The sequence below is a fragment of the Bos indicus x Bos taurus genome, chromosome 4 (assembly GCF_003369695.1).
Source record: "Bos indicus x Bos taurus breed Angus x Brahman F1 hybrid chromosome 4, Bos_hybrid_MaternalHap_v2.0, whole genome shotgun sequence".
Lineage (NCBI taxonomy): Eukaryota > Metazoa > Chordata > Mammalia > Artiodactyla > Bovidae > Bos > Bos indicus x Bos taurus.
In genome coordinates this window covers 17,552,012-17,574,511 of record NC_040079.1, presented here as the reverse complement: position 1 = coordinate 17,574,511, position 22,500 = coordinate 17,552,012, and the positions used below count along the sequence as shown (strand labels likewise).

At 36.4% G+C, this 22,500-nt stretch overlaps 1 protein-coding gene across 2 annotated transcripts in view; it reads left to right on the top strand.

The window, feature by feature from the left end:
- The window catches only part of TRIM24 (tripartite motif containing 24), a 116,210-nt gene that overhangs the window by 46,276 nt on the left and 47,434 nt on the right, over window positions 1-22,500 (top strand). For both annotated transcript variants that reach the window (XM_027538885.1, XM_027538886.1), the window contains exons 2-6: window positions 3,732-3,850; window positions 7,910-8,057; window positions 14,708-14,840; window positions 19,246-19,362; window positions 22,264-22,378. In XM_027538885.1, the coding sequence (XP_027394686.1) occupies window positions 3,732-3,850; window positions 7,910-8,057; window positions 14,708-14,840; window positions 19,246-19,362; window positions 22,264-22,378 (632 nt within the window). The remainder of the gene's footprint in view (window positions 1-3,731; window positions 3,851-7,909; window positions 8,058-14,707; window positions 14,841-19,245; window positions 19,363-22,263; window positions 22,379-22,500) is intronic.

The window sequence follows — 22,500 nt, the reverse complement described above, 5'->3', positions numbered from 1 at the left end:
TTAGAAAAAACCCTGATGCTGGGAAAGATTGAAGGCAAGAAGAGAAGGATACAAGAGAGGACTAGATGGTTGGATAGCATCACCACCTCAATGGACATGAGTTTGAGCAAGCTCCAAGAGTTGGTGAGGGACAGGGAAGCCTGGTGTCCACGGGGTCGCAAAGAGTTAGACATGACTGAGCAACTGAACAAGAACAACAACAATCTTTCAATCCATGAACAGTATCTCTTATCAACATTTTGTAGTTAATCAGCATAAAGGTGCAAAAATCCTACCTGTGTAGATCTGTTTCAAGTCTCTATGCTTTCTCATTTACCTGTGTGTCTATCCTATGTTCGATAACGGACATTCCTGATTACTGCTGCTATGTAAGTCTTGAAATTGGATAGTGATTCTTTATTATTCTCCTTTCCATTATCCATTCAGCTATTATCGTGCATTTGCCTTTTAATATAAATATTAAAACAATCTTGACTATATCTGCAAAAGGAAATGTTGTTAGGATTTTATTAGGAATTCTGTTTAACTGGTAGATCACATTACTTTTTACTACATTGATTATCTCTATCCATGAACATTGTCTCTCCATATATTTAGATCTCTTTTGATTTCCAAAATTTTGTAGTTTTCAGCATACTAGTACTATACATGTTTGTTAGTATTTAATTTTGTTTAGAGCTGATTTCCATATAATTAAATGGCTGTTCAAATTATTTTATAGTAGTTTGTCCCTTTTGAGAAATTGGTCCATTTCATTTATATTGTCATTTTGTGTGAGTAGTGTTCTTAGTATTTCCCTGTCATCCTTTTGCTGTCTTATGGTCTGTAGTGATATCCCCATTTTTATTCCTTATGTTTGGTAAGTTGTGTCTTCTCCTTTGTCTTTATCAGTCTTGCTGGAGGTCTGTTAATTTTATTGACCTTTTTAAATAACAAACTTTTTGTTGAATTGACTTTCAGTTTTTCAATTTCATTGATTTCTGCTCTTACATTTATTATTTCTTGCTTCTGTGAGGTGGAGGTTGAAGTCTTAAGTTTCTTGCGCTGCATCCCTTGCTGTCCTGGTGAGAGATCTTCCTCCTCACTGGTTGATGGTGTGGAAGTTGATGCTCCCACTGGGCACTGCTAATACCTCCCCGGATGGTAGGGGTATGGGTGCCTATTTAGTGTTTCTCATCTGTTCTTCATTGACACATCAAAGGAGAAGGGATATAGGGGTGAGGGAGGTTACTGATAAATAGCAATGGAAGTCTGGACTTAACACCAGGCCTTCAGCCTGGAGGCAGGGGAGTACCTGATTACTGTTCTGGACATAAACGCTTAGGCTCCTCACGTCATCTCCATGGACACTGCTGGGGGCCTCGTTACCACCCAGTGAGGACCAAAGCCCTAGCTCCCCACCAGGCTTCTCTGACACAGGCAGCAGGGAATGGTGGGGGCAGCTGGTTTCTGCTTGGCCAGGGTAGAAGCTGAAGCTTCCCACTGGACCTTTGCTGGTAGAAGAGGAAATACTTTTTTTCTGTGGTGGTTAGGCCTCAGTTTTCTGTCTTGCCAGACTGCCCTGTTCCTGGTCCTTTGAGTAGAGGGAGCACCCTTTTGTGGATTTTTTTTTTTTTTAACTACCTTTTGGTGTTTCTGAGACTACAGCTTCATGAGCTCCCACTTTAGCATATATGAGGCTAAAAGAAAACCCAGCGAACTCACCATTGTCATTCCTCAGGTCCTGAGGTCTCTAGACAGTCTGCCTCCTCTCTGCCTTTCTCAGTTTTGTATAGAATGTGTAGAGTCTTTAGCTGTGCTTATCTGGAATAAGGAAAAGTATGTTTATTCAATCTTTCTATTCTGTGAAGTGCATTGCCACATTTTTACAGATTTGAATTACTGATTTCTTGTCAGTTCTATGTTCTATCTATACCTTCTCCCAATTGAGGGCTTATTTTCTCATTTTCTTCGTGGTAATCTCTTGCCTAACTGTAGTTCTTAACTTTACTGAAGTTGAATTCATTCATTTCTCCTTTGTGCTCTTGCTTTTTGTTTTCTTGATTAAGAAACTTATTCCAGCTCTAAGGTTACACAGATACTTTCCTCTATTTCCTCATGAAAGTTTTAAATTTCTTCATCTGTCCTATCCAAAATTTTGAATTAAGTCAAGTAGGGATCTGATTCTGGAGAAGGCAATGGCACCCCACTCCAGTACTTTTGCCTAGAAAATCCTGTGGATGGAGGAGCCTGGTAGGCTGCAGTCCATGGGGTCGCTAGAGTTGGACACAACTGAGTGACTTCACTTTAACTTTTCACTTTCATGCACTGGAGAAGGAAATGGCAACCCACTCCAGTGTTCTTGCCTGGAGAATCCCAGGGACGGGAAGCCTGGTGGGCTGCTGTCAATGGGGTCGCACAGAGTCGGACTCGACTAAAGCAACATAGCAGCAGCAGCAGCAGGGATCTAATTTCATCCCTCTCCCACTGTAGAGAGCTGTAGCAGCATGAAAAGTTTTCCTCCCCTTTCCCACCAATTTCTAGCGCCACATCTGTCATGTGTATAACTGTATTGAATCTATAGATACATTTGGAGAGACTTGGCACCTTTACCATCAAGAACATGGTATTTTCATTACTTAGGTATTTTTTGTTAATGATTCTAAATATAGCTTAACATTTTTCTACACAGGGGCCTTACACATTTTCAAAACTTTACTCCTAAGTACTTAATATATTTTTTTTATTATTGTGAAATAGTTTTAGTTTTTTTAATTAAGATTTTTAAAATTTAGATTTTAATTCATTCATTTATTGTTTCACAACTCCCACAAAGGGACACAGGACAAGCACTGTGAAAGATCTCCCCTCTCCCAAAGGAACACTGTTTGCACTTAAAGGAAGCAAATGTAGTGTTTTCTGAATTCCCATGGACATTTTAAACAAAATAAGTGTGTCTGTGTTCCACTTTTAGCAATCCCGATCTTGTAGGTCCAGAGACAACCAGAACTCTAATTCCTTTAGGAGGGTCCATATGATTCTGCATATCTCTCTGAGAGAAGTTGCTAAACAATAAAAAGAATAGCCTGAGGGGATGTTTATTTAGAAGAGCATCTCATTTAAAGTTATGAGCATTTTTTCATCATTTAATATACTAGTGTGGGACATACACATAAACACACACACTATATGTATACACACATGGTGCACCTGCGTGTAAAATTCATATATGTACATAAAAGTGAATTGCTTTATGTTAAGTAACAACAGGTATAAATTTGAAGATAGTAGACCTGTAAAAGAACCCATTCGCAGTTTGGATGAGATGTGTTGGGTTAGGACTCCATATTTTGTTTTAAAACTTAGAATGTGAGCTTATGGATATCAACAGGATTGGTGGTTGCATGAGGTAGCTGTTGGGGGTGGGCAAAATGGGTGAAAAGGGTCAAAAGTTACAAATTTCCAGTTATAAAATAAGTCCTAGGGATGTAATGTACAGTATGGACTATAGTTCATAAAACTATCACATATATGAAAGGAGCTAGGGGAGTGGATCTTAAGTTCTCACCACCAAAATAACACCAAACTTGTAATTGTGTACAATGACAGATTTCAACTGGATTTTTTGTGGTGATCGTTTTGCAATATATACAGACATCGATTTCTTTCGTTGTGCAGCCTAAACTTACTGTGTTATGTCAATTATGTGTCAATGAAAAAAAAAGTTAAAAATACAATTTTGTCTTTCCCAGTTGGAGTCATTCGGTGTCCCGTTTGCAGCCAAGAGTGTGCAGAGAGACACATCATAGATAACTTTTTTGTGAAGGACACTACTGAGGTTCCCAGCAGTACAGTAGAAAAGTCTAATCAGGTAAGTGTATTAAGTCTTGAGTCTCTTGCTTCCTCTTAATGTGGCAGCCTAGAATACTGGAGAACTTATCATGCATTTTGTTGGTTTGTCTCAAGCATATCTTTAATTAATTTCAAATTATCCCTTCTCCCTGCTTGGCTTTCTTTTCCTCCCTTTTAATATATTTGCTGGGTAAACTGGGTTGTTAGTCCAGTAAAATTAGCCTTATTCTGAATTTTGTGCACCTCTTAAGTCATTTGACATGCTTCCCTCTCTGCTGTATTTTGTGTAAACTGGTGATAAAAATGTAGAGGCTGGTTTATATTTGAGTCCCACTGGGTAAGAGGATATAAGAATATGTCCATCCATATGTCTGTGTGTCTTTCAAGCAGAAAGATTGTGATGCTTGGTTGTCTTTTTTCTGATGTTAATGGCCATCAATGATCACTGCCAGGATTCCATATTTCACTCAGACTTTGAAAAAGGATGACATTTTCATTCTGTCATTCTCCTTTATTTATCAACTGGAATAGGAAGAGAAAAGCATCCTTCATTGATTCTTAGGTTTACAGGAAAAGTAGATAAATGCTCAATTCTTTCCCTTGAGTTGCTAAATTTTAGAGTAGTGATTTATTTTCTTAGCATTCTTCAGAGGTGACTAACGAGTGGTGTGTGTGCTTATTGTTATGAACTAACTCATGGAGTATTAACATGAAATGTGTTGTAGTTATTCTTATTGGTGCTCAAATTTGTGCCATCTTGGCAGTGAGGATTCCTGAGTCCTTCCAACACAATCCCAGTAGTCACTGCTATCTTCCTTGCTTTCTGTTTTGACAAGATCTTGTTCATTTTCTGCTCTATACCTGCAACCTGCAGGAGTTGGTTCTTCTGAGAGCCTTGGTTCCTTTTAGTCTGAAATGGTATTTAGAGAACACAATATGGATGCTCCTGAGCACTTTGTTGGCCAATTTTTCTATGATTTTCAAGAGAATGATTCAGCAAATGCTTTTTTATTTTTAGAAGAGGAAGGAAAAAGGAAAAATATATCAAGGATATATTGACATTTTTAAGTCAAATCTAGAATTGTAGATGAAAAGTTGAGCAAATAGGAAGCCAACTAAGATGATCTTTTCCTCTGGCATTGCAGTCTTCCTCCAGTACCACCTATTACTAGAATCTAATGTGGAAGCAGCTCGTTAAGCATAAATGAGACTTGCAGAGTAAGAGTGAAGACAGAGTTGGTACTGAAAGTAGAAATTATAGAATTGTCTCTGTCAAAATAGAAAACAAGGTAACAATTACTAAATGTATGTACTGGAGATATTCAACCAAATCATCATGTTTTAAGGTTACTTAAGTAATTCTTCTCTATATGGTTAAGTCACCCACTTGATAGGCAGGTTCATTTGTTTCATTTTGCTTTTGTTTATGGTTTTGTTTAGGGCTTTAGTTTTTTTTTAGGGCTATGAGCCATGCCATGTAGGGCCACCCAAGATGGACAGGTCATGGTGGAGAGTTCTGACAAAACGTGGTCCACTGGAAAAGGAAATGGCAAACCACTTCAGTATTCTTGCCTTGAGAACCCCATGAACAGGATGAAAAGGCAAAAAGATAGGACAGTGAAAGATGAACTCAGGTTGGTAGGTTCCCAATATGCTACTAGACAACAGTAGAGAAATAACTCCAAGAAGAATGAAGAGATGGAGCCAAAGCAAAAACAACCCCCAGTTGTGGATGTGACTGGTGATGGAAGTAAAATCTGATGCTGTAAAGAGCAATATCACATAGGAACCTGGAATGTTAGGTCCATGAAACAAGGTAAATTGGAAGTGGTCAAACAGGAGATGGCAAGAGTGAACGTTGACATTTTAGGAATCAATGAACTAAAATGGACTGCTGCTGCTGCTAAGTTGCTTCAGTTGTGTCAGACTCTGTGCGACCCCAGAGACAGCAGCCCACCAGGCACCCCTGTCCCATTAGATCTACTACTGTGGGAAAGAATCCCTTAGAAGAAATGGAGTAGCCCTCATAGTCAACAAAAAAGTCCGAAATGCAGTATTTAGATGCATTCTCAAAACAACAGATGATCTCTGTTCGTTGCCAATGCAAACCATTCAATATCACAGTAACCCAAGTCTATGCCCCAACCACTAATGCTGAAGCAGCTAAAGATCACCAGTTCTATGAAAACCTACACTACCTTCTATAACTAACACCCAAAAAAGATGTCCTTTTCATTATAGGGGATTGGAATGCAAAAGTAGGAAGTCAGAAGATACCTGGAGTAACAGGCAAATTTGGCTTTGGAGTACAGAATGAAGCAGGGCAAAGGCTAGCAATTTTGCCAAGAGAATGCACTGGTCATAGCAAACACCCTCTTCCGACAACACAAGAGACGACTCTACACATGGACATCACCAGATGGTCAATACTGAAATCAGATTGATTATATTATTTGCAGCCAAAGATGGAGAAGGTCTATACAGTCAGGAAAAATGAGTCCAGGAGCGGACTGTGGCTGAGATGATTGGATGGCATCACCAACTTGATGGACATGAGTTTGAATAAGCTCCAGGAGTTGGTGATGGACAGGGAAGCCTGGCATGCTGCAGTCCTTGGGGTCGCAAAGAGTCAGACACAACTAAGCGATTGAATTGAACTGAACTTTTTTTTTTTTTTTAATTTGAAATTTGTGAAACTACATATAAAATATTCATATACTGGTTCCAAAGAAAAATCTATGAAACAGAATGTTTTCAGGGAACTCAAACTTCTATCTCCATCTTCACCTACCCTATATTTTCTCTTATCTTACAGCTAACCGTTTGATTTCTTTTATGGTTTATCCTTGCATTTTTAATATTGTTTTATAATATAAGTAATTTTATGTTATTTTAAAGATTTAAGCAAATAAGTCATTCCAGCTCATCTGCGTCTTTCTTAGATAAGCAGTAATATGGTATGCTTTAACACTTTGCTTTTTTGGTTTTACTTTTTATAGTGGACATCCTTCCCTAAAAGTATGTATAGAAATCCCTTACTCCTTTTTGCTGCAGAATGTAGAGATTAAGTTTTGGGTGACATCCTTATAGAGGTGATAGTTGAAGCTGAGGGAATGGATGAGACCAGTCTTTAAACCTAGCAAAAATTTACAGAATCCAGAGGAGAAAGAGTAGTGGTGGGATCCAGAGAGGCAATCCAGGAGATAAGAGGATGTGGAAGTGTCAAGGAATCAAAATTATTTCTAGGACATAAGAGTGGCATCAAATGATGTTAGAAAGGTTAAAAGCAAGAACTGAGAAAGAGAAAGTTTGGGTTTGTGGAAGTATTATCCAGATATTTGGGATTTGACTAATGTAAACCACTGACTGAGGGGAAAACATTTTTTCCCAATCATAAATGGTGTTATGAGGACTGTTTATGTATTGTGTAACTTTAATATCTGTTCTTAGAAAATAGGGCTAACATCTACACAGTTATACAAGCTGGGGGGAAAGGTACTATCTCTTGCTGTCTCTTCATCTCGCATATCCAGTGTATCCTCCAAACCAGTCAGTTTTACTTCCAAATCTCCTTCATTCATCTCCACTTGTAGCACTGCAAAGGGCTCCTACTTCCCTCTGTGCAGAAATACCTGCCCTTTTGCTGATCTGGCATGCTGTTCTCTCTGTCTAGAAGACCATCACCAGTAATTGATGACTCAGCTTTCTTATCTTTATCTTTAGAGAAAGCCTTGTCTGGGTGATCTCTCTTCACTTTTCCCAACACTTGAACCCTACTCAAAGATGACTTTTCCCCATCATATGTTTTTATAGTTTCTCATACCTTTCCTTTATGGCACTTTTCAATTTGTAGTTTTGTATTAGTGTGATTATTCCAATAATGTTTGACTTCCCCCATGTTATTCTTCATAACCACTTAGTAAAGTTCATGTTATTGCCATTATTTTAAGATGAACCTTCTAAGTAAACTGCCTAAGACTACTCAACTAGTAAGTATGGGTTCATTTATGTGTGGTTAGTTGTGAGACCACCTTTTCTTTATTCTTAAAAATTGATGGGACATGTTTCTTTTTATTAGGTATGTACAAGCTGTGAGGACAATGCAGAAGCTAATGGGTTTTGCGTAGAGTGTGTTGAATGGCTCTGCAAGACATGCATCAGAGCTCATCAAAGGGTGAAATTCACAAAAGACCACACTGTGAGACAGAAAGAGGAAGTATCTCCAGGTAATAAATTAGTTTTTAAAACTCATTTTTTCTCTGTCCTTCCCAGGTCATTCTTTCCTTCCCATATTAACTTGTTTTGATACAGTTGTAAACATTAAATATACTCTTGTCTTTTAATATGAGAAAGTCTATTGTAGTTGAATTTGAATACTTGTAAATGTTGGTAAGTAACTGTTGAGTAGATTTAGTATTATTCTGCATTATTTTTACTCACAACCCTCCTCCTATAAATGCCTTGATTTGGTATGAATGTACAACTAAAAAAAAGTTGCTTTTTATTTCTTTCTTTTTAAGATGACAAGGGGTGAGTTAAAAGAAGTTTTACAATTCTTTTTCTCACTGATATTCTCGTAGTAAACCTGTTTCATGATATTTATTATATAGGTAACTAAAGCTTTGCTCTTTATGTAATGATGGTTTCTGCATTTTTGTTGTGTTGCTTATAATGTAAACTTGACTAATACATTTTTATTATAGTAAAATATGTATGTAACTTAAAAATAGACATTCTAACCATTTTTAAGTGTACAAATTGGTGGCATTAATTATATCCAAAGTGTTATGCAACCATCACCACTATTTAGAAAACTTTCCTAGCACCCCCAAGATAAATTGTACCCAATAAATAATAATTGCCCATTCCCCTCTCCTCTCCAGCCCCTTTTAACCTCTAATCTATGATTTATCTCTATGAATTTGCTTACTCTAGATATCTCATACAAGTGAAATCATATGGTGTTTGTCCTTCAATGTCTGGCTTATTTCACTTACCTCAGTGTTTTCAGGTTTTATCCGTGTTGTAATATTTATCAGCTCTTTGTTCATCTTTATGGCTCATTAATATATTTTTGTTTAAAAATTAATTCACTGCTTTTTTATTCACTGAGTCAACAAAGGGTTTGAATGTCTATTCTATATTCCAGGAACTTTGCTAGATTAAAGAGATGAACGAGTAAGACAGGTACTTCCTACCCTCCAGGAAGTATCAGTATGATGAAGACTATGAACAGATTAGCAATCATAGTTTAACCTCATAAATTCTGTAGGAGCACATGAAAGGAGTACCAAACGCAGACTTGGGGGTTTACATTGAAAGCCACATTTGGGACTTCAAGGGTAAATAGAAGTTCATCACATAAATGAGAAGGGTGGAGAAAACCGAAGCACATGCACAAATTTCCAGAGGGAGAACATTGATTGTACCTGAGAGTAAGATGCAAGAAGAGTAGTAAGAGATGGGGCTAAGAGTGCTGAGACACAGGAAAAGGGATATAATGTCCAAGAACACCAATGAAGAAAAAAGAGAAAAGGCCAGGTATAGTCTCAGATAAATTTAGTAGATTAGTACTAGAAAGACTCGTTTTCCTGTGAAGTCCAATGTCTACTGAAAAAGAGATTAGAAGAATTAAGGACTTAAAAGGTAAGGGACATGGAGGATACTTGAAATAACGTCTGTTGAAAGAGAGCTCTAGCTTTGGAAATAAAATTACTTGGTAGCATCGAGGTTGCATTTGATATAGCACTTAAAACTTCCTCTGTCAGTCCTCCAGAGTCTGATGGTTATAGAGAAGAATTGAACTATTTATGGTTGGGGTTCAGTTGGATTTCCACTGGGTAAATGATACAGATAATGGCATGTGTTGACATGAAGAATTTGGGGTTTTAACTGTAGAGAGAAAGTAAAGTTGTTAGGATAGAAGAAGCAGTTAGGGACTAGAGATCTCGGTGAGGTATAATGAGAGTAGTTGAAGAATTGGAAAGTTAGAAAGTAGAAGTTATTAAAAGTGGAATATTTGAATTTATGATTACAGAAATGAAATAGTTAACAAACGATAGAAAATCTAGGGTGAGACCATGATGTATATGAAATGGAATAAGCAGCTAAAATGAAGTATAGGTCTCTAGAGATGAAAAAGTCTGAGAGGCTTGTCTTTATGTGGTGCTTTCTGTGGACTTCTCAATCATCCAGGCCGATCATGATGAGACTTAGTGCTAGGAGGATGACTGTGGGTCAGAATCGAAATTCCTCATACATAAAAGAAGTCTATAAATGGGTGACATGTTAATTATCTACATCAGGTATTATAATAATATAATTATTCCTGAAGAGCAGGCACAAACCAGGATGTCCCAAGCCAAGCAAGGATATCTGACTACCCATCATCTACTGTGATGCCCAGATGACTTGAACCTCAAGGAGATGGGAGCGGGGAAGCTATGACAGTATTGAGCCATCTTTGCTTTGCTAGGATTCATTCCATTTGGTCTTGTTGTGTTGTTTTAAAATTCTTTTATTTCTTTTTCTGCTCTGATTGCTGTGGCTAAAACTTCCAAAACTATGTTAAATAGTAATGGTGAAAATGGGCACCCTTGTCTTATTCCTGACTCTAGGGGAAATGCTTTCAATTTTTCACCATTGAGGATAATATTTGCTGTGGGTTTGTCATATATAGCTTTTATTATGTTGAGGTATGTTCCTTCTATTCCTGCTTTCTGGAGAGTTCTTATCATAAATGGATGTTGAATTTTGTCAAAGGCTTTCTCTGCATCTATTGAGATAATCATATGGTTTTTACTTTTCAATTTGTTAATGTGGTGTATTACATTGATTTATTTGCGGATATTGAAGAATCCTTGCATCCCTGGGATAAAGCACACTTGGTCATGGTGTATGATCTTTTTAATGTGTTTTTGGATTCTGATTGCTAGAATTTTGTTAAGGATTTTTGCATCTATGTTCATCAGTGATATTGGCCTGTAGTTTTCTTTTTTTGTGGCATCTTTGTCAGGTTTTGGTATTAGGGTGATGGTGGCCTCATAGAATGAGTTTGGAAGTGTACCTTCCTCTGCAATTTTATGGAAGAGTTTGAGTAGGATAGGTGTGAACTCTTCTCTAAATTTTTGGTAGAATTCAGCTGTGAAGCTGTCTGGACCTTGGCTTTTGTTTGCTGGAAGATTTCTGATTAGAGTTTCAATTTCTGTGCTTGTGATGGGTCTGTTAAGATTTTCTATTTCTTCCTGGTCCAGTTTTGGAAAGTTGTACTTTTCTAAGAATTTGTCCATTTCTTCCATGTTGTCCATTTTATTGGCATATAATTGCTGATAGTAGTCTCTTATGATCCTTTGTATTTCTGTGTTGTCTGTTGTGATCTCTCCATTTTCATTTCTAATTTTATTGATTTTTCTCCCTTTGTTTCTTGATGAGTCTGGCTAATGGTTTGTCAATTTTATTTATCCTTTCAAAGAAGCAGCTTTTGGCTTTGTTGATTTTTGCTAAGGTCTCTTTTCTTTTGCATGTATTTCTGCCCTAAATTTTAAGATTTCTTTCCTTCTACTATATAAAATCAACACACAGAAATCCCTTGCATTCCTATACACTAATAATGAGAAAATAGAGAAATTAAGCAAACAATTCCATTCACCATTGCAACGAAAAGATTAACATACTTAGGAATATATCTACCTAAAGAAACTAAAGACCTATATATAGAAAACTATAAAACACTGGTGAAAGAAATCAAAGAGGACACTAATAGATGGAGAAATATACCATGTTCATGGATTGGAAGAATCAATATAGTGAAAATGAGTATACCACCCAAAGCAATTTATAGATTCAATGCAATCCCTATCAAGCTACCAATGGTATTCTTCACAGAGCTAGAACAAATAATTTCACAGTTTGTATGGAAATACAAAAAACCTCGAATAGCCAAAGCAATCTTGAGAAAGAAGAATGGAACTGGAGGAATCAACCTGCCTGACTTCAGGCTCTACTACAAAGCCACAGTCATCAAGACAGTATGGTACTGGCACAAAGACAGAAATATAGATCAGTGGAACAAAATAGAAAGCCCAGAGATAAACCCACACACCTATGGACACCTTATATTTGACAAAGGAGGCAAGACTATACAACGGAGAAAAGACAATCTCTTTAACAAGTGGTGCTGGGAAAACTGGTCAACCACTTGTGAAAGAATGAAACTAGAACACCTTCTAACACCATACACAAAAATAAACTCAAAATGGATTAAAGGTCTAAACGTAAGACCAGAAACTATAAAACTCCTAGAGGAGAACATAGGCAAAACACTCTCCGACATACATCACAGCAGGATCCTCTATGACCCACCTCCCAGAATATTGGAAGTAAAAGCAAAAATAAACAATGGGACCTAATTAAACATAAAAGCTTCTGCACAACAAAGGAAACTATAAGCAAGATGAAAAGACAGCCTTCAAAATGGGAGAAAATAATAGCAAATGAAGCAACTGACAAACAACTAATCTCAAAAATATACAGGCAACTCCTACAGCTCAATTCCAGAAAAATAAATGACCCAATCAAAAAATGGGCTAAAGAACTAAATAGACATTTCTCTAAAGAAGACATACAGATGGCTAACAAACACATGAAAAGATGCTCAACATCACTCATTATCAGAGAAATGCAAATCAAAACCACTATGAGGTACCATTTCACACCAGTCAGAATGGCTGCTATCCAAAAGTCTACAAGCAATAAATGCTGGAGAGGGTGTGGAGAAAAGGGAACCCTCTTACACTGTTGGTGAGAATGCAAACTAGTACAGCCACTATGGAGAAGAGTGTGGAGATTCCTTAAAAAACTGGAAATAGAACTGCCATATGACCCAGCAATCCCACTGTTGTGCATACACGATGAGGAAATCAGAATTGAAAGAGACACATGTACCCCAATGTTCATCGCAGCACTGTTTATAATAGCCAGGACATGGAAGCAACCTAGATGTCCATCAGCAGATGAATGGATAAGAAAGCTGTGGTACATATACACAATGGAGTATTACTCAGCCATTAAAAAGAATACATTTGAATCAGTTCTAATGAGGTGGATGAAACTGGAGCCTATTATACAGAGTGAAGTAAACCAGAAAGAAAAACACCAATACAGTATACTAACGAGATGGTAACAATAACCCTGTATACGAGACAGCAAAAGAGACAATGATGTATAGAACAGTCTTTTGGACTCTGTGGGAGATGGAGAGGGTGGGATGATTTGGGAGAATGGCATTGAAACATACATAATATCATATATGAAATGAGTTGCCAGTCCAGGTTCGATGCACGATACTGGATGCTTGGGGCTGGTGCACTGGGATGACCCAGAGGGATGGTACAGGGAGGGAGGAGGGTTCAGGATGGGGAACACGTGTATACCTGTGGAGGATTCATGTTGATATATGGCAAAACCAATACAATATTGTAAAGTTAAAAAATAAAATAAAAAAATAAAATTTAAAAATAAAATTTTTTAATACATTGCTAACTTTCTCGGTCTGGTTATTTTCCTTTTTTTTTTTTTTTCCCCTAGAATTTTGTTTTCCCTTCTTTTTGATAAACTATACAGTAGTTTACCTTTTTGTGTTTATCCGTAAATTTATCTAATTGTCCTATACATATTTTTAGTTTATTAATTTTATTTTTAATTCCACTCAGCTTACCTTAGTATTGTTTAATCAGTCATTCTATTTATTTGTATTCTGTGTTTCCATTTAATGTTGTAACATAAGCATTACCTGGTCTTATCTCCACAGTAGATAACTAATTAAGAAGTTATGTGGATGACTGCAATGTAATAATATGCATTTTATGATTATCTCTATGTCAATGGGTATCCTCTGTTAGGAGTTTTGCAAAAGTGGGGAAATAAAATTTTTCCATCACCTCTTTTATACATTTTTATTACATTTTTCTGCATCGCACATAAAAAAAAAAAAAACTACATTTGGAATAAGGAGAATTCCAGTTGGTTTCACTCACTTATCTGGGCTATTTTCTTAAGATTTTTTTTCTTTTATTTCATCAGTTCAGTTCAATTTAGTTGCTCAGTCATGTCCGACTCTTTGCAACCCCACGGATTGCAGCATACCAGGCCTCCCTGTCCATCACCAACTCCCGGAGTTTACTCAAACTCATGTCCATTGAGTCAGTGATGCCATCCATCCATCTCATCCTCTGTTGTCCCCTTCTCCTCCTGCCTTCAATCTTTCCCAGCATCAGGGTCTTTTCAAATGAGTCAGTTTTTAACATCAGATGGCCAAAATATTGGAGTTTCAGCTTCAGCATCAGTCCTTCCAATGAATATTCAGTACTGATTTCCTTTAGAATGGTCTGGTTGGATCTCCTTGCAGTCCAAGGGACTCTCAAGAGTCTTCTCCAACACCACAGTTCAAAAGCATCAATTCTTTGGCACTCAGCTTTCTTTATAGTCCCAACTCTCACATCCATACTTGACTACTGGAAAAACCATAGCTTTGAATAGACCTTTGTTGGGAAAGTAATGTGTCTGCTTTTTAATATACTGTCTAGGTTGGTCATAACTTTTCATAAAGCATCTTTTAAGCTACACACTTTCTTTTTCTCATGAATCAATTTTAATGTTAACATTCTAAAGTGAAAAGTTCATTTATCTTTTCCTCCAGAAATGAAAAAAGTACTTGATATTTTACTATCTGTAAAACCTAGTGGTAACGGTGATGTGGATGAAGCTGTACCTCCTTTACATCTCAGTGGATTTGAATTTAAATGAACACTCAAATAATTATTTGCTGTTTAATTATGTTAATTTTCTACTTTTTGCTCCCTCCCCCATGTCTCTACAGAGGCAGTTGGTGTGACCAGTCAACGACCAGTATTTTGTCCTTTTCATAAGAAGGAGCAGCTGAAGCTTTACTGTGAAACATGTGACAAACTGACGTGTCGGGACTGCCAGTTACTAGAACATAAAGAACATAGGTACTTGCATCTTTGATTATATACATAGATTTATAATATAGCTTTAGGAGGACTAGACGACTGCTGGCATCACAGCAAAATGGCAGTGTGTAAATGTTTTGTTCGGCTAGCAGTATGTTGACCTATTAAAGGATTTTTCAACTTTGATGTTATTGACTTTGGAGCCAACTGATTCTTTGTTGTAGGGCCTATCTGGTGCATTGTATGGTGTTTTACCTCTATTTACTAGATTCCAGTAGCATTCTCCCAATTTGACAATTAAAAATGTCTCCAGACACTGCCAAATGCCCTGGGGAGGAAAATCACCCCAGTTGAAAACAACTGGCCTGCACACTTTAAAAATATAGAGAATTAGTTGCCAGCATTGTAGATGAGATTTTACATATAAAAAATCAGCAGGTCTTTCATTTTGGTTTTCTGTTTTGTTTTTAAAGAAAATTGAATCTGTTGTAGCCCTCAATTCAGTTCAGTTCAGTCGCTCAGTCATGTCCGACTCTGCAACCCCATGAATCGCACCACGCCAGACCTCCCTGTCCATCACCAACTCCCAGAGTTTACTCAAACTCATGTCCATTGAGTCGGTGATGCCATCCAGCCATCTCATCCTCTGTCGTCCCCTTCTCCTCCTGCCCCCAATCCCTCCCAGCATCAGAGTCTTTTCCAATGAGTTAGCTCTTCACATGAGGTGGCCAAAGTACTGGAGTTTCAGCTTCAGCATCATTCCCTCCAAAGAAATCCCAGGGCTCATCTCCTTTAGAATGGACTGGTTGGATCTCCTTGCAGTCCAAGGGACTCTCAAGAGTCTTCTCCAACACCACAGTTCAGAAGCATCAATTCTTCGGCGCTTAGCTTTCTTCACAGTCCAACTCTCACATCCATACATGACCACTGGAAAAACCATAGCCTTGACTAGACGGACCTTTGCTGGCAAAGTAATGTCTCTGCTTTTCAATATGCTATCTAGATTGGTCATAACTTTGCTTCTAAGGAGTAAGCATCTTTTAATTTCGTGGCTGCAATCACCATCTGCAGTGATTTTTGGAGCCCCAAAAAATAAAGTCTGACACTGTTTCCACATCTATTTCCCATGAAGTGATGGGACCGGATGCCGTGATCTTCATTTTCTGAATGTTGAGCTTTAAGCCAACTTTTTCACTCTCCTCTTTCACTTTCATCAAAAGGCCTTTTAGTTCTTCTTCACTTTCTGCCATAAGGGTGGTGTCATGTGCATATCTGAGGTTATTGATATTTCTCCTGGCAATCTTGATTCCAGCTGTGTTTCTTCCAGTCCAGCGTTTCTCATGATGTACTCTGCATATAAGTTAAATAAGCAGGGTGACAATATACAGCCTTGACGTACTCCTTTTCCTATTTGGAACCAGTCTGTTGTTCCATGTCCAGTTCTAACTGTTGCTTCCTGACCTGCATACGGGTTTCTCAAGAGGCAGGTCAGGTGAACAGTTGTAGCCCTAGGTGCCATATATTTTCATGTCAGCGTTTGACTGGAATTGACTTTAGTCCTCTTTAAAATGGTCATACTTGTCTAATTCATCATAGTTCCTACTACAGGTAACTTTTACATCTGTCCTCCATTGGCATTTGAGTTAGCAACAACTGAATTAAACAGTAAGATTATGATACACTGATACAAATACAATTGGTGTAAAAAAATCTAGTCTTCCAGTAGTGCCAGACCAGGTAATTTGGACCAACCATACCAGTGAGCTCATACCAGTGTAGCTCAGGGGCTTCCCTGGTAGTTCAGCAGGTAAAGAATCTGCCTGCAGTTTGGGAGACCTGGGTTCGATCCCTGGGTTGGGAAGATCCCCTGGAGAAGGCAAAGGCTACCCACTGCAGTATCTGGCCTGGAGAATTCCATGGACTGCATCGTCCATGGGGTCTCAGAGTTGGACATGACTAAGTGACTTTCACTTTCACTATACCAGTGAAAATAACTAGAAAACATGGACAAAATATAGAAACCATGGACATTTTAGAGTTGATAATAAAGAATTATTAACGCACTCCAGTACTCTTGCCTGGAAGTCCCATGGACAGGAGAAGCCTGGCAGGCTATTGTTCGTGGGGTCACAAAGAGTCAGTCCCAACTTAGCGACTAAACAACAACAATAATTACTAGACCAGGATTGGGTTGCAGTGGGGACAGAGAATGGTACAGGCTTTTTTCCCCTTTGAAGCATTTACCTAGAGGTTGAAAGGTGCTTTTAATAAGTTCTCAAAGCTAAAAGACAGGAATTGGAGTTCTGGGGTCACAAGGGTTAAAGGCTTCTCCTTGCCTTGCACTGGGATCCTGAAAGTCAACACTATTATGATAAAGATCAACTAGTTGGTAAATAGTTCCTCACCAGAACTAAAATGCAAAATCAAATCTTCCCAGTACCTAAAGTTGGATTAAATTGAAATAATACTGCTTGTGCCTCAAGATACCTGGTAGAATAAAATATGAATCCTCCCTGGAAGAAGACATCACCCTAACCTCAAATCTATTTAATAATGAGTTTTGCAAAATGGGTTCAGCATACAATTAGAAATAACCAAATATGTTAGGCAATATGATACAAGGCAATGTGAACAATGTCTAGAACTTAACATTAAAATAACTGATTAACTCAGTAAAGGGTTTAAGAGTTGATTTGACATACCAGTAAATGAGAATTCATGAACTGGAAGAAAGTTAAGAGAACATCAAAATTAGCATGATAAACAGAAAGATGTAAAATGGATCAAAAAGATGTAACACAGTGTGTAATTAGGCTCCAAGAAGGAGAGAGAGAATGGGAAGGAAGCAGCATTTGAGAGCAGAGTATAATGGCTTAGCACTTTGTAATGCACAGATATCGAGCTCATATTCAAGAAGCCTCATAACTCCTCAGCAGGATAATTAAAAAATAAAGTAATATTTTGAAGTGTAACAAGAAAATAACTATAAAACTAAAATTCTATACCCAGTAAACATATTCTTCAGAAATGAGAGTTAGTGAGAAAGACATATTCAGACAAAATAAACTGAGAGAATATATCCCTAATAAACACTCACAAAAGAAGAAAAACAGTAGGTGATGAGTGATGGAAAGAGTAGTAGTTAAAATAAGTATGAGTAAATCAGAATAATTGTTGACTTAACAGTAATGTCTTGGTGTGTCGGGTGTGTGTTATATTATCATACAGCAGATGTATTAGAGGAGGATATGGAGTTCATGTCCTTAGCATTGTTTAGGAAGATGGTAGTAAATATAAATTAATCTTAGATGATAAGTCAAAATATGCATTTTCTAATGCAGAAAGTAGTCAGTAAAAGAGTAGTAAAAATCAATATGATTATCAGGATAACAGAGGAAGTGGAGAAATTAATAATTAGTCTAAACTCAGACCAAGAAGAAAAAAGGAACAAAGAGCAAGTGGGATTTAATAATACTTTGATAGGTTGGTAGATCTCTAAATATATTTGTAGTTATAATAAACATGAGTGGATAAAAGGTTCCAAATTAAAACATTCCAGGCTTAATAAGGAAACAGAGAATCTAGAGTTCTCCAGGCCAGAATACTGGAGTGGGTGGCCTTTCCCTTCTCCAAGAGATCTTCCTGACCCAGGAATCGAACCAGGGTCTCCTGAATTGCAGGCAGATTCTTTACCAGCTGAGTTACGAGGGAAGCCCAAGTAGTTAGAAATCAATTTAAATAATGCATCAAGGAAGTTCCAATAGATATTAGAAAATATTTTTATCTGAATGATAATGAAAATATTATCCTTGAGGTATACTGCTAAAGCCATAATTAGAGGAAATTATCATTAAATGCATATATTCTATGTTAAGGATAAAAATAAATGTATTAAACATTTATCTCAAGTTAGAAAAAACAGTAAATTAAACCCAAAGTAAGTAGCAAAAAGGATATGATAGATACAATGCAGAAATTAATGAAATAGTCATAGTGAAAAGTTGGATCAAAATAGTCCTTTAATTTAGTAATATCTATAAAGACTCCCTCCTTCTTAAGGGATAATGAAGGGAAAAGCTACCTTCTATGGATATATTTGGTTTTTTTTTTTTTAAGTTATTGTTTACATCCTTTATCCAAGTGGGCTTCCCTGGTGGCTCAGATGGCAAAGAATCTGCCTGCAATGTGGGAGACCCAGGTTCGATCCCTGGGTCAGGAAGATCCTCTGGAGAAGGAAATGGAAACCCACTCCATTATTCTTACCTGGAGAATCCCATGGACAGAGGAGCCTGGCAGGCTGCAGTCCATGGGGTTTCAAAGAGTCAGACACGACTGAGCAGCTAAGCATACCCATTATCTTAGTCTTCTATTATTTGTTTGGGGCTTTTCCTCATTTTAGACAGACATATTTGTGTGAAATAATTTGCTTATTTTTTTTTTTCAGATACCAATTTATAGAAGAAGCTTTTCAGAATCAGAAAGTGATCATAGATACACTAATCACCAAACTGATGGAAAAAACAAAATATATAAAATTCACAGGAAATCAGATCCAAAACAGGTAAATTTATATTTGTGTTATTATTTAAATCATCTTTATATACAATGTATTAAGTATATTAATTTTAAGAACAGACAGTTTGCTCAACTCATGGTGAAGTACATCCAAGTGAGTTGTCAGATGGGTCTAATAACAGAGTTGATAAGACTTGTCCAGAAACTGAATTTCTGGAAAGTTTGAGAGTATTCTTCTCAGCCATGACATTTCAAAACTGTTATTATTATTAACCGCTCATTTATCAGGTAAGTATTAATAATAATTTTTAATTATTTGCTGTTTTCCAATTTCCCAAGAAATACAAGGATATAAAAACTGTAAAATATTTTAACAATTAGATAAATGCTTGCTATTTTAAGGAAGAACATATCATAGAACATCAGGAGACAGGGCTTGTTAAACTGTTTCACATACCTTTTACTCTTTAACAAGTAGAATACTTAAAACAGTTTCTACATATTACCTGTTATACTTTTGTCCTCCAAGGGATCAAATCATCAGCTGTCCATGTCTTACAGTTCAGTGACTGGGGGAGCAAACCACTGACCTCTGTGGGGAAGAGGGAATTTGCCTGGTACCCCTTTTTATCCCATTTGGGACCCACACTGACATTTTACAATACCTGTGAATCTCCATGTCTCCTTTCCTTTGTTGTTGTGCACACAGAAGTAACATGTCACTGCTTAAATAGATCAAGAAAGAGAGAGCCTGAATAAGAGAGGCCTTGCAGCAGTTTTCAGTGCTGTTCACAGGGAAAAGATATATCAGCCTCTTGTAGTTCATCTTCCTTAAGATCAGTTGTCACAATCTGTTACTCTGATCATTTTGCAACATGGCTAGGATGGGGCATTTGTACTTTTTTCCAAGAAATTCCTTGGTTTACCTGGTTTTCTTAAAGGAGATTTTAAGTATGATTTAACCTTTTCTTGATAACCTGGTAGTGTTATTATTATATCTATTTATTATTATACATTGTGATAATAAAAGTTATCAGCTCTCATTTCATTTTACTTTTCTCTTTCATATAAAAACTGTAGTTGACCAAATACTGTTTTCTTTGCCATATTCCAATCAAGTACTGTATTTGGCAAAATTGACATAACTGGTGGGTTTAAAATTTTTGCATTTGAATAATGGAAAATATGTAATGAATATTTATGGAATGATAAGGATAGTTTTTCCCATCTAATGACAAAGAGTAGCAATTGTAAAATAACTAATTTTATATAAACTATCCACCCTTGATGAAATTCACCCTTTTGACTTTTTTCTTTCACTGTGTATATGGTATGAGTTCTGAGCCAAAGTTTACTTTAAAAAAAAAAAAAAAGATATACATTTATTCCAACACTTGTTCCAGTTGTTAAAAAGACTATCCTGTTGCTGTTAAACTGTGTTGGCACCTTGGTAGAAAATCATTTGGCCATATATGTATGAGATTATTTTGGACTTTCCATTTCATTCCATTTTCTTTCTTGCTAATACCACACTTGCTTCATGAGTAGAGCTTTTTATAGTAAATATAGTAAATCTTTATACTATAAAGATTTTTATAGTAAATCTTAAAATCAGATAGTGTGAATTTTCCAAATTTGTTTTACTTTTTTAAAAAGTTGTTTATGCTATTTTTAAAAAATAATACATTATGATATGGAAGGATTTTATTTTTTGAATGGTAAGAATTTAAAATCTTTGAATTAGCTGCTAATTATTAATATCTTTATAGCCTACCTGATTATAAAAAGGTTAAATTTACTGGACTGACTTCACTATTAATTCATTTTTATTCATGTGCAAACATGGCATTACTTGTCCCTTTTTTCATTCTGTTCTACCATCATGAGATTTTTGTTTATTTTTTGAGGTTGTTTACTTCCTTGATCCGACAGCCAATGTTGATGTTCAATAATTATCTTGAAGAATTTCCAACATGGCAGGGAATAAATAGCCAACATGGCAGGGAATAAATAGCCCAGGGAACTTATACTCAGTATTTTGTAATAATGTATAAGGGAAACTAATCTGGATGATAATAATAATATATATATATGTATGCATAACTGAATCCCTTTACCATGCACCTGAAACTGATACAATGTTGTAAATCAGCTATAATTAAAAAAAAAAAAAAAGAAGAATTTCCAACAGAGAAAATCCCTGCCCCTTTGATCTTAAGTTTTGGAAGATAACTATGGGAGAAGCAGACAGAAGAAACGAAGCCTTTTATTTACCTCATAATGTTTGATGGTGGATGCCTCATTTTTATCTGCTTCTATAAGGTATTCTGGTTTGATGCTGTGTATTTTTTTTCTCATCCATCTTGATCTCCAAGAAAACATTTTCTCTGATCAAAGGAAAAAATATACATTGTGGTCTGTAAAGACATAAAGTAGTTATTTGGCTGCTTATTTCAAGACAAATGGGTTATTAAAAGTAGTTAACTATTATTATCGTCTTTTGGTTTTTATTCAGATATAATGAATGGGCAGCAGTTCAGATGACTAAGATAATTGTGACACATTTAAGGTTTTCTACTTCTTAGTTGCAGTGAATACAGTAAAACTCAGAGTCATGATTTTCCTTATCTTGTTTATAAGTCATTCTTTTTTTGTCCATCCTTATAGGCTGAGAATTTTTCTAGGTGTCATCATAATTTTTCTGAATATTATTTCCTTAAAATGTGTTCATTCTTTTATAGTTTAATACATTTTTAAGATTGAACTAAAGTGACTGTCTTTTGGAAGAATTATATTTTTGCTCTCTCATCTTTAAGAAAGTCAATTTAAACTGAAGGACCCTTAGGAATAGGCAAGCTTTTAAGAGCTGAAAACTTCCTGGTCTAATTTAGACATTAAAAAATCAATGCCTTAGATTTTAGATTTTCGCCTTTTGTTTAATTTTCAGGATAATTGAAGTAAATCAGAATCAGAAGCAGGTGGAACAGGATATAAAAGTTGCCATATTTACATTGATGGTAGAAATAAATAAAAAAGGTAAAGCTTTACTGCATCAGCTTGAGGTAAGTTACTGTTAATGGGACAGAATGTGGTGATTATGTTAAGTGTTTTCTTATGTATTTGTGAATTTGGAATCACAGCCTTTTTCATATAATTGTTTTCATTTATGATTCAGTAATATTTT